The following is a 13,805-nucleotide window of genomic DNA, read 5'->3' on the forward strand; positions in this document are numbered from 1 at the left end:
TCTTAGTGGAGTTCACTTCCAAAGAGAAAAATGCTGCCTCTTATGCCCACCTGCTTATACTGTTCTGGTCATTCTGGCATGCATTAGTATAAGTCAAGGAGCATATTTTGGGCTGTAGGGCTCTCCTTGTTTTCCATTTTCACTTGTGCATTGATTCTTGACATCTGGATTTCCTTGCTTTGAAAGCCTACTCCTGGCAAGCAAGGAGAGACAGCACTAGGACAGGCAAAGTCAGCAGCAGTCTGCTGTTCGGGGCAGAAGTGTGCAAGTTTCTTTTAATCCTTTTGCCTGTTCCAGAGCCTTGGAAAACTTCTGCAAGACTTAAGCACTTTGGCAGGAAACAACAGCATGCCATGGCAAAGTCAGCCATTGCAGTTGAAAAATCTATGCTTGCTAAGAAGCAGAAAACAGGGTCCAGAAAGCTTCTGTGATGACAAATTTTTGTTTACTGGTAGGCTAAAGGATGAGATCCTCTACTTGTCATGGTCCTTAGGCGAAGCCATTCAAGCAGTCTAAGGCCCCATTAAATATAGCATCTGCTAAATCGCTGGCTGGTAGTAAGGGAAAGTTCTTTTGGCAGAGACGCTAAAATAAGTAGCATTGCTGGAGAAGTATGTGATGAAGGCAACACAAAGGAAATGGTGTATTACAGAAAATATCAGGAGACCTGTTGAGTGTCAAAGTGGAGACTGAGCTCCACAACGCATGTGTCATTAGGACTGGATGAGTCCTCATACCTATTTTTAAGAGCAGATGCTCTTTCCCCCTCCCCTTTTTTTTTGTGGGAACAGTCCTCTCAACCCACTGGAGTAGTGCAGTGTCCAGAAGCATTTTTGGTACAGGAGCAGGCCAACATCCCAGGGGCATACAACTTAAGGATGAGTGGCCTTTTTCTGATCCTTAATAAGACTGCAAGCTTTCCCTCCTTGGAGGGCATTGTAACAAAATGTCTCCCCTGTATGGGAGCTTCTTTTTAAAGAACATATAGTATCTGAAGGTTACTTTCTTCTGTCAAATTACAGCAAAATTGGAGAATGGGTGCAAAAGTTGTTGCAGCAAGGACAGATAACATGCACATAAACATAGACAATGAATATAATTACATAAGCTTCATTTCCTGAGCAAACCAAGCTAAAAAAGATTTAATTACTGAAACTTGGCCAAGAGACACTGGAAGCAAAAGCTGCTGAGGTTTTGATTTTCTGTCTGGGGATTTTTTTTAATACTTGTCAGTATGATTTATATGGGGCCTGGAATAGCTGTACACTTTTCAGAACAGTGTTCGGCCTGATACTGGAATACAAGGAGTAACAAAAGTGCAGAACAATGAGGTATTTGGGAAGAAACTGAAATCTGAGCTATGCCAAAAATTCCCCCCCCCCAAAAAAAAAAAAATTTCACAGATAGGATCTTGCCCAAAGAGTCTCACTGTTTTCTAATATGTTTTGAGTTTGTTTTTTTTTTCTTTCCTAAATGTGAACACTCAAATAAAAATTTTAAAAAGGGTTTTCCATTAGCTGGATGTAGAGATATTTTCTTTCAGAAACATGGGCTCACATTTTGCAAGAGCAAACAATTCTGACAGATCCTGGCAACTGCTTTGTGAACCTGGCATCAGTGCCATTTTCCCTGCCACAGGAAAGGCAGTTTGACTGTCAATCAGCCAAGGGCCAGAAAGCAGCTTTGTTTGGGACAGAGCTGCTAGGCTTCCAGGGATGCAGCTTGGACCATCCTTGTAGCCATGACATTTTGGGTGATGACAACTGCCTGATGCCCTGAAAGGATTTGGGGGTACTGTAGTCTTTGGAGGATTCAGAGCTATTGAAGGCAGATAATTGGTTTTTATGTTGATACACAATACTTCTGCTTTAAATCTTTATCGGGAAATGAAGCGGCACAAAACTATGTACCATTGATATGTAGACTTATTCCTGACAGTACCTCATTCTGAAACACACTGAAGAGCTTGATCTTGATACTTCTTCGTTAACTACAGGCAAAGCTATTCATGAACCTAAGAGCTAAGGAATACTACAGCCCAAAGAAAACTGAAACACATGAGAGAAGTACACCTGATATTTTTGTTCTATCAGGCAAAAGTATCAGTGAGCTGGCTTCTTCAGTTCTACCTCCACCACAACTCTTCAATTTTAGAGAATTAATGGATCATCTGAGGAGATTTAGATCATCATTAGTATCTGGGACTAGAAATTGTTAAATTAACTACCGGGAGATGCCAAATTTACCCTATTGTGTACTGTAAGATACAGGCATTTACAATCACTGTGGGGTGCTGGGGAGAACAGTGAAAGAGCATGACTTCTCAAAAGCTTTAGCAAGAATGTTTTAGCTAAGCTAAAGTAAACATATGCTTGAAGTAACACACCTGGGCAAGAGGTTAAGGCATTGAGATCACTGATTGATACATGTATCTTAAAAGGTGAGAAAAGGACATCTAGAATATTTGGACTGGTGTACTACACGGGAGTATCAGGTAATTCCCATCAGCAGTATCCTGAGAGCAAGTGAGATACAAATAATGAAGTGGGGGGTGGGAGGCAATAACCAGAGAAGCAACAGCCCTGAGATGCTTGGAAAGTAAATGACAAACTAAGACATTGATAAATGTTTCCAGAGAAGAGGAAGGCCAAATTTAGTGAATGCAAAATGAATGTATTTAACAATTCATCATAACACTGGTGCTGATGTTTAAATGAAAACAGTGCAGTGCTCTCACTAATTTAATTGTGTGTGACTCTAAATATGCCAGAATCAATAATGTGTCTTGTTTATCTGAAATTTCATTTTGTCAGATAATTTCTGATGAGCTGTTACTATGATCAGTGACATTACAGTTTAGCCATAAGCTTTTCAGAACTGATTTTTCTGTAAGCATGAAACACAAAAAAGTATGTTAACATTTGTCTTTGGTTGCTGGGCCTTGCATGCTTCACCAATAAAGTGTAAGCAAGACCTAGAGAGCTAAAACTCAAAACTACAAAATATTACAAAAAGTAGAAATCTCCTTATTGCTCTACTTTACAGAGCTATAAAAACTTATTTTTTGTGAATTTTAGTTTGTGCAAATGATTATAAAGGTGTGTAAATTATTATAAGGGTATGTAAATGACAATAAATCTACATACACCATGATAATAACTACATTAGTAAACAAATAACACTCATTTCTTTGTAAATTGACTGAAAAAAACTGAATAGAAGAAATTAGTCATGAATAGCTGACTTTGATTTTCCAATGTCAGTTCATATTAGGTTGCACTATGATGTAAAACAGTCTTTCAAAAAAAACCTATATTAGTCTTTAAAAAAACCCCTGAATGGCCGTTTTTTTTTCAACGGCAACAACCCTATTTCACAAATCATTTAAAAGCTAACTCTGCTTAATCTCAGACTTAATGAAGTTTGCTGTCTATTTTTTAATTTATCCTGCAAATTGTTTTATTCTATGAAATGGTAGTACTCAAAAAAACCCTCTGTTTTCAGTTTGAAGTGTTCTGTTGTTTTAGCTTTTACTATTCATTCCTGATGTATTATGAGAAGACCTATGAAAAAGTCATAATAACTTTGTATGAAAGTCTTTAGTTCATAATCTGGTTCCATTAATGATATGTTGACTGAGCACAGTACATTTCTGAAGGCTTTTGTAAAGCCACAGGCTTTGCTGCTGTAGCTCATGTGAAGCCTGTAATGGGTTCCATGGCAATTCAGAAAAAACACTGTTAATATCTAAATTTCATTTTCATGGATCTGAAAATGTACAATTCAGGCTAGTTACAAACCCCATAGGCTGTGTAAGGTGAATATCCAGCTGCAATGATTTTTGTAATTGAAATTGGATAGAAAATTTCTATACATGGGACAGTGTGAATAGACTGTAGAGTGTTTCTAACTTAAGAAGTTAGGCACTGATAAATAGATGGATGTTGTCATGGTTTGAGAGCCCCAAAAATCCAATTCCCTAGTCCAAACCCCCTCTCACATCTCAACCCAGTGTGAGATGGTTTTTCCAGACACCACACGAGACTCCTGACAATGCTATTACTATTTCATTGTAATAGCTATCTTCAAGCTGTGAATACAAATATTTTCTATCCATAGTTACTCTATTTTTTTTTTTGTAAGAGAATACAAAGTCTTCTTGTCTGTCTTTAGAAACACAGGCTGTTCCTTGTCAGTTCTTTTTTTATGTACTTGGTACAACAAATAGCTTACTTACTTATATTTACATGTTGATAATAGTACACATCCAATCATAATACTGTATTATTTTATTGCTGATAGGTATCGCTCTAGCGATATCTAACTGCATTCATACTTAACATACACATTCTGACTATTCAGAAGCAATTGGAAGACAAGGGTTAAACATGCTCAGCATGATCTTTAAATGCTGTCAGACCCATGTGAGAAACACAAAATGAGTTTTTAGTGTTAAAAAAATCTGCTTACAAAGTATTCAAATAAAAACATTAGATAGATTGTTTGTCAATGAAAGGAAGAAACCTGTAGGCAAATTTTGTTCTCTCTCTTCCTCCCCACTTGCATGGACTAAAAAACTTCACAGGTGTATTTTCTTTCACTCCCTGAGCTATTTATGGCTATGTTGTTTACTTTACTAGAGCTCTGAGTCTCCACCGGAAACTCTGCTTGTTCATTATATGTTTTCATATGAGCCAAAACACATTTTCTCAGCACTTTGCCTAACAAAGCAATACACAAAGTAAACAATGTTATTTTTCTCATCAGGATAGTCTTAAATGAAATCTTAGTAGTCCTACATGGAGGATATAGTTAATTACTGCAATCAAATGGGTAAAGGCAGGATTATTTTATCTTGGAATATCCAGTATATTTGAAGCTGATACTGAACATTTATGGGCTATTCTTAATCCAATACACATGTTTGTGTTAAAGATCTTTGATGGAACGCACAGCTGTTCTGCCCCTAACTTTGAGGTGGTCTACATAGTCAGTAGGAAAAAAAAAAGGTATGTTTAAAGTCCTCTAGAGAAAGATATTCAGCTCCCAGTGGGATGTTTGAAGTCAGCTGGCCAGCATCTCTTGGTGTCACTGCTGTCCATCCTAGTCATAAGAAATTTAAGTACTTGCTTTAGAAGAACAATGTCATTAAGCATCTTCAATGAAAGTGCAGTTTAAATGAATGGAAGAGGAAGACTGTATGCTGGCTATAAAGAATGTCAGCAGATCAAAGAATTGCAGATTTGACGGACATTCCTTTAATAAACTGAGGTTTATGTTGTACTTTGGCTATTTTACAGCTTTGATCTCTAAATTGTCCAAAGCAAGCCCTACTAGCTTTGGTTTTAAATTCTTGCAGTAGAAGATTTGACTTGCTCTGGTTTATCCAAATATTTTTCTTCTGCTCTATTGTACTGATGTTGACTTCCTCTTTTTCATAATGCTGAATTAAGAGCCAATTTATATATAGAAAATTGTGAGTGATTGACATCACCTACATCTGCCTCAGATGCTACTTAAATATGCAGTCACTCAGACTTCGTACATCTCAGCATAATTTTTGGGAAGCACCTCTAAGATCACCCTCAGCAAATTCCTGTTTAAATGGACATGAGAAAATTTTACATGCAGCTTGAGATTCTTCATTAGTCAGTTATAAACTGTAAAAAGAAGTGATTTTTTTCTCTTCTCACTTGAGCTCATGCAGTCAGCCAAGCACAATATTTTAGCTGCTAAAATATTCATTTTTTGCTGTTTGTTTTCTGCTAAAGAACTCAATTTACATTTTTAGCTTTACAATGATGAGGCTGATCTCTCAGCAGTAGTACATAGCTCTTGAATTCTCAGCATCATTCAATCGTTGTAGGGCATGTGCAAAAGAAAGGAGTTGTAGGTCCACGTAAACAAAGGGAGATGAGATGAGATGGGATGAGATGGGATGAGATTGCCATCTGTTTGAATCTCACCCCAAATCCTATGGAAAACAGGATTTGCTCAGGTGAAGCCTCCCATGTCTATGCAGAGCTGGCTATGGTATATAAGATCTAGGGCAGAACAAAGCAGCAGCACAAGATTCCAGCAGACTCTCAGAAGCCATCCCTTGGTCATGCATTTCTGAAAATCTCTTTTTACCTGGAATCACCATCTCCAGTCTTGCAGTCAGTAGAAATATGACATTTGGTCTACATTATCAAAAATTTTCTGAACCACATTATGAATAATGTCTATTCTTTGTCTGTAAAGACACACATTTGTGAAGCATCACAAGTTCATTATCGAATAGCTATGTTAGCTATGGAAAATCAGTACAGTGAGCTAGAAAACAGAATTCTGTCTCTTGTATATTTGTTTATAAGCGGAAAACTTCTAAATACAGGGAGAATAGAACAATTACATATTCCAGAATAATTCAGATCAGAAAAGAACTTGAGCTAGGAAAACCACTTTCAGGATTTTCATTCTTCTCTGCAAAGTATTGGTATTTCAGAAAACCTAGGGTAAAATCTTCAGCGTTGTTCCATTCATAACAGAACAGGAGGTTGGGGTGAAGTATCCATTCCATAAAAAGCATAAAGAGGACTGTGTAAGGTTAGGCAAGCTTGCTCTGTATGTCCTCAGTGTGGGAACAAGCCTCATTTCTTTCGGTGTCCATATTTGCCATACCTCAGTACTCTGATCCATGCAAGAATTCTCTCCTTGGAAAAAGATACAATTTATAAACTAGGAGTGAGATCAAACCATTTAATGTTAATGATATTAGAAATGGGGATGGAATGTGGCTAAATCAGAGCAGTCTGAACATTTATCAGGTGTTCTAGTTACCAGTGGATTAATTTATAAAAGAATCTGCTGGCTAGAACAATGCAAGCAGATAGGCAAAAGCAATTGTTGCACACGAGGCTTCTGAAAATTGCTTTCTAAATAAAAGTGTTAGCAATCATTAAAAATAAGTATATAAATAAAAATGCATAGTAAAACATTGATACAGGCTATAAGACTTTCCAAAACCAAATCTCTTGGTACTGCTCACAAATGTGTCAAAATGGAAATTGTTTGGCAAGCATAAGGACAGAGCGTAAAAGTGTGATGATGCAGCAGAATTGCCTTATCTTCTTAGTGCAATTTCAAGTTACTCCACCTATCCTTTAGGATCTGATACTGGAACAGGGATTTTTTTCCTACAAGGGCTGTGTGTGACAAAATCTTTGCACCCCTATGTGAGAAGTATCTGTTAGATTTTAACAGAAAGTGAGTACATTGAAAAGCCACATCTCAAAATGTCTTCAAGGGAAAACTTCTCTCTTTTCAATCTAATTCTGTTCATTCCACTCTGCCTTCTTTCCCTTCTCATTTTCACCTTTTTATTCTCTTCTGCATTTTCTCTGAACCAAAATTTTATTTTGTCTATGAGTAGCTAGAAAATTTTTACCTCTTACAAGGGCTGGTTCACAGAAAATCCTTCTTTTGGGAATTATTTCTATGACAGTAACACTTCTCTTTTGCTCCTTTCTATTTTGAAGGCCCAAAAGAAGAATTGATGTCATGTAGTTTATCAGTAAATCACATCAGCATCCTACACTTCTATCAAAAAACAGAATTAGTCTCAGGTAAAGGATAATTAAGCATTACCGTTGATGATGGTGACTGGATTGTCTAGTTCTTCGTCAAAGTGATATCACAGTCATATTAAAGCACATTTTTGGGCAGAAAAACTATCTATAATGGGACATATATCCTTTAACTTCAGGGCAGTGTTAGATTCATTATTCTGCAGTCATGGTAATGTTGGTTGATTTTTTTTCATAAGCTAATGTACTGTTAATAAGGTGTCAATTACTAATGCAAGCAAACAGGGCAAAGAATAATGTTTCTAATTGCTGTAGTTATCAACTAAGTGTAATTATCTACTATTGCTGAAATAAATCAATTTGGGATTCACAGCTATCTTTACAACATTCACATTTAACTTTTTTTGCCAATTATTATTATCATACCTGCCTTTTAAAATACTTCATCATTTTTCTTTTCCTGTATTTTTTAAAAACATCACTGAGTTAGAAAAAAGCTAGTCACCTTCATTAGTGAACAGAGAGAACTCAATATGCACTCAATTATAGTGTAGGTATCCATAGGTCTTAAGTAAACTATTAAAAATCTCCATTGTCTTTCCCTACTTTTGCTTCAGTCTACCCTGAAGGCTTCCTGCTGAAAAGACATAATGAATTGTCTATATACCCTATTTTTTAATTTGTTTTATTTTAAACTAATTGAACTGAAACTGCTTTTTCTGCCATCCAATTGTACTTAATAAATACATACTATCATGCAATCAAAGATAATACCAGTTTTAAGAGTTGAACTTCCAGAATTGTCCTGCTTAAAAGCCTTCTGAGATTAAATAGATGAAGGAATAGATCACCGAGGAAACCTCTTCCTCCAAACGTTGAGAAGTTTGGATTAAAATGCAGTTTGTTTGCCAACAAAGAAGCAATCATAAAGGCTGCTAACAAGAGAAAGAACCAGGACAGATTTTGTGGAAGCATATGATTTGTGATCCAAAACACGGTGCCAGAGAAAGGTGCATTTCTGGACTTCATTATCCTCTTCTGACCAAGGCTGTGTTGACAGAGGTCTCCCAATTAGCCTGAAGAAGAGTTAACAAGGTAGTATTCAAGAAGGCAAAGTGTTTCTGAAAGCATCTGGCTGTAAGCTGTAAAGGGCTGCTCATTCCCTGCCTCTAATTGGAGTAGAGCATCCTCCCTATACTGACCACCTTCACTGACAACAGCTGAACCTACAGTGCTCCCTCCATGCTTGTGATGTAAACTCCAACCACTTACAGATGGCAAAAGCTTGTCTTTCAGATCACACTTTTCCCTGACTTCGAGTGTATATCCAACACCCCTGGAAAAGCAAAACCTTCCCAGAATCTGACTATGTCTTTCAAATATATACTGCTGGCACAAGTATCAGTCCCTGGCAGATAATTAACAGAACCAATCCTTTCTTGCCTGCTTCCCCCACATTTTCAGCTTTGCTGCTGCTTTCATTAACTCCTCATTGCATACTCTCAGCATACAAGTTTTTGCAAGGCTAAGAAGGAGAGAGGACTTTTCTAGTTGTGTTCCTTCTGCTTGGTCTACCTGTGTTATATGTGAATACAAAGTGTGGGGAACCAGGAGTAAAATAAGCTTTTTTCACGGAGTAGGGAAAAGATGTCTGAAGAGATGAAAGAAGTTAATTTTTTTCTATGCCTCTCTGTCTTTCCATGTCTTGGATACTTTTCTAAGGAAAGCTTCTTAACTCTTGAAGTGGTCTGTGTCCTTTTTTGACATGATCCCTTTTTGGCTATCTTTCCATAGCTCTACTCACTTCCTAAAATAGATCCATCATCACACAACAGAAAGTGAAACAAAGATATCAAGCAGTGATCTAAGATGCCCAGGCCAACAACAGCATTGGGGAAATCAAGGTTAGAGGCAGTATGCACTAACAGGCATCACTGGTCATATTACAGAAGTTGGTGATTTTCCATTAGTGTTGATTCCTGTAGCAACCATGCTTCAGGGGCGCTTGACACCAATTCTCACAGCTAACTTATAGTTGCATATGCCTCTCATCCAGCCTGGAGATCTTTCTGGTCTTAACCATTTTTTCAGCAGTTTGGTGGAAGCTTCTGCACAAATCAGTCTCCCTAGAAAGTGAAGCAGTATGAGTATGAAGAAGTCATAGAAATCAAAGTCATTAAGTATGTTTGGTGGAAATAAACAAGAGTTATTACATGGATACTTTCTCCCGGGCTCTTAAATAAAAATCAAATTTATTCTTGACCTGATTTTACAAAAACATGTAGTACCAATCTGACAAAAAACCAAATGGTCAAAGTGTTCTCTAAAAGTCTTTGATATAGTATATAAAAAGCTATAGCACAGCCTGGAAAATAACCATTGGACTAAAAATTAGGAGAATTTAATCAAGTAAAATTCATGGAAGGGAAAATGAAGTTGTTGACTTTGGTAGAGAAGATCCTGAGTTGCAGGTTGCCAGAACTTGGATGGCTGTAACACAGAATACACATTTTGTTGTCTTCTTCCCATGACATCCCCCTTGCCATCTTACTGGCACCTGCTGGAAAGTCTCCAGGAGGAGACTTGCCCTGCTGCAGTATGAATATTCTTATATAACCTGAAGCAACCTGACAGGGTAAACAGACTTGATAGAATTCTGTTCATCATGGATGACTTGAAGCCACAAGGTCTGGAATTTAAGGTAGTTTACTGTCATTTGTCATGCTGGGAAAGTGAAAGAAAGCAGACATTTCTACAGATAGCACATTTAGTTGTGTTGAGAACTGAACAAGAGAGGTTGCATTTTCTTGTGGAAATACTGAAGTCTGCGGTTCTGATATTTTCTAAAATGAAATATTTAAAGGGCTAGAAACAATTGGACTGTGTATAAGAAATATAGAACATCACTGAAAAAGAAACCATCATGGATAGTTCTTTCTTCATGTTAAATGAATGGACATGAAATGGAAATGAATGTAAATGAATGGATATACGGCCCAAATAGATGTGTTACTATTCCATAAAAGTTATTTTTCTTTGAAATTAATTGAAAAGTGAAGTCACCTGGCACTGAAGCAGAACAAAATAGCAGTTATTTAACAGGTTAAAACAACTCACATTGATAGCAAGCTTTCAAGCATACTGACATTGTAATGGATTTCTTTTGGTGGGGTGGCTATGGGATGAAAAGAAAGCAAAAAAAATCAGGAAGAAATTGAATTCAAGGTTAACTGGTACAACTTTTTCAGTGAAATTTGGGGAAAAAAATGTAAAAAGTTCATTTTACATCAATTTAAAATAAATTTATTAAAAAGATAAAATCTTTGTTACTTCCAAGATATTTGAAACATTTTTACTGGCAATGATTATGGTGAAGTTTATCTGAGAAAAGGAACTCGATTTACTGCCTGTGATAAAACCTGCAAATTAACACTTGGGGCCCCAAGTTCTGCAGCAGGAGCTGGTGCAACAGGACAAGAGTTTCCTTCTCTTCACATCAGGAGGCAAATCGGGAGGTAGGATTAAGACTCAAATGGCATGGCAGCCCCCTGTGTGGTACTGGTACTGCCTTGTGGGGAAAGGGCGGTTCGGGCACCATCGCTCGGCATGAGCGCAGGGCAACACAGCACACCAAGGAGGCCATCTGATGCTTCTTTTTCCCTTCTGAACTGCAGGGGAAAGATATCAGTGGCCCCATGGATGAAGCAAATTTGAGAAGGCTCCTGATGAAAAATGTAGAGCTTTCCATTAGAGGGAGACATTATTCAGTCAGAAATAGAATCATAGGATCATTTAAGTTGGAAAAGACCTCTAAGAACATCAAGTCCAACCAAATAAAAAATGCTCTGCCATGCCTGCTCCTAAGCCATGTCCCTAAGTGACACATCTACATACTTTTACATCTTTTAAATACCTCCAGGGATGGTGTCTCAAACTTTTCCCTAGGCAGCCTATTTCAGTGCTTGAAAACCCTTTCCATGAATAAATGTTTCCTAGTGTTCAATCTAACCCCCGCCATCCCCGGTGTAACTTGAGGCCATTTCCTCTTGTCTTATTGCTTATTATTCGGAAGAAAAACTGTGATCAGAAGGCTCAGTCAAATAGGAGCCAGACTCAAGATTTCAGATGATGCAGGGCTAAGGCTCAGAGGCCCTGCAAAGCTTGACTTCTTTTACTGCATCACTGTGTCCTCTAACATAATCTGCCAGCCAAAAAAAAATTAACCTTTAGGTCAATCTCACAGACTGTCACAGCAGAATTGGCTGTGAAATCTGCTTGGCAGCACGAGTTTTCAAGGAGAACAGTGTTTCTTACTCAGTTAGGTCCTTCATGAGTTATTTCTTTATTTACATTGATGGAAAATATACAAATGTGACATTTTGAATTAACACAAAGTCATTTTCTACAGATTAGAGCTAAGGGACTTGTGGGTATTCTTCTTGCCATGTTAGTGAGAAGGATAAATAAGGCCATGCACACCTTACAGCAGTACCCCAGCAGGGTGGAACCTTAAACAAGACTAAGACACTCATCAAGGAAATAGCACCATGACCAGAGATGTTTTTTTTGCAATGCAAATATAAAAATTTATCAGTATCCAATGGGAAAAAAAATATTACTGATGAGACAGTTATATTAACCATCTATTGTTGTTGTTAGGCTTTTAATTTACCTTATAATCTACATCTACTCTATTAATTAGATGAATAAAAATTGATTGTGTTATGCATTAGAGAACAATCTAGTTTTAGCTAGAATAGGCATGCTGTTTTCTAGATGGTTTATTATTATGTTTTGGACTGGTTGAAGATTTGTTGTTGTACTCCTATTGGAAAATGCCATTCTCTAACAAAAAAGAAATTAAATATTGGCATGAAGATTAATTATGACCACTGAATGCTAAGCTGATAAGGACTTTCAGAAGCTATTTCAGCAGTAGAAATCAGGCGATGACTCATTAAATACAAAGACTTTAGAAGTAATATGGTGGCATAATCGCTTTACAATTCCCACGTTAATTAAAATTTTGCTTTTTATGCATTGTATGAAGTTACTTTCAGAAGTACAGTAGCACACTCCACATTAGAACTATTGCAACTTTCAAAACAATGAGTCCTTTTCAATTGTTCATATCTTACACTGAGACTCCCCTTTTTTTGCAATCTATTGGTTTGCACAGCTTCTTCAGAGCCTATGTAAAGCAGTATACTTCTGTGTCTGGACCTCAAATTAGTATGATCAAATGCACCTCTAAAGAGATCTGCTTCTGATGGAACCAACCGTTTTTTCCATTATCAAAAAAACAGGGATTGTGAAAAATCACAGGCTTGCCAGTATTATGACTGTTTTTGTGTGCTGCACAACTCGAGCTGAATTATACCACTTAATTCACTGATAAAGCATTAGATCAGAAATTTAAGTGTTCCCAAATAGCAGTGAAACAGTGAACTGATACTGTTTTGCAATACCTTCTTTTATGAAATGCAATATATTCATGTACATACATATTAATTTCTAGATGGCTACCCTAAAGAGGAAATGATTTACAGATGGAGGAAAAATTCAGTGGAGGCTGCTGACCAGAAATCTTGGAGACTCTATCAATTTGACTTTATGGGTCTCAGAAATACTTCAGAAATTGTGAAAACCTCTGCAGGTAAGAATTGAACAAATGGTAGAGCTTTTTCTGGAAATCATATTATTTAAAAATATTTATTCCAATTTTTCTTTCATTTGAATGCAAATTGATTTCAATGTGTACCAATGTTCATATTAAAATCTGTAAAGTGCAGACTTCAAAAACATTGACTTTATCTAGATTTTTTATAACTTCTTCTCTACTCTAGTAGTAATTTCACAAACTAAGGAATAAATACTAAGTTGATATGGCTGTTGGTTATATACTTGAAATTACAATATGATTCTCATTCCTCATCTAAGTTTATTTGCATTGAATGCATTTTCACCATAAATTAAAGAGAAAGATAAAATGGTAGGTTAGTGAAATTAGATTCTTTAAACACTAGTTAACCATTCAGCCACAGGTTTAATATTTCTCTTAATATTTCAAAGGCACTCTTTATTTTTTCAGTTGGTAAATGCCCTTGCTAGTGACTCTGCCAACTGACTGTAATTAAAATCCAGTCATGTAATTTTATTTCTTCAGAAATCTTGCTGTTTCTTATAATAGCACCAATATATACATATATATAAAGATATTTAAATAGAATACATTAC

The 13,805-nt window shown here is 36.7% G+C and overlaps 1 protein-coding gene across 1 annotated transcript in view; it reads left to right on the forward strand.

Moving 5' to 3' along the window:
• GABRG3 (gamma-aminobutyric acid type A receptor gamma3 subunit) overlaps nt 1-13,805 on the forward strand; it is a 305,027-nt gene that overhangs the window by 248,756 nt on the left and 42,466 nt on the right. Inside the window, exon 6 of the mRNA XM_029964775.1 lies at nt 13,087-13,224. Within this exon, the coding sequence (XP_029820635.1) occupies nt 13,087-13,224 (138 nt within the window). The remainder of the gene's footprint in view (nt 1-13,086; nt 13,225-13,805) is intronic.

Source organism: Manacus vitellinus, unplaced genomic scaffold, assembly GCF_001715985.3.
Source record: "Manacus vitellinus isolate BGI_N305 unplaced genomic scaffold, ASM171598v3 scaffold_7_pilon, whole genome shotgun sequence".
Lineage (NCBI taxonomy): Eukaryota > Metazoa > Chordata > Aves > Passeriformes > Pipridae > Manacus > Manacus vitellinus.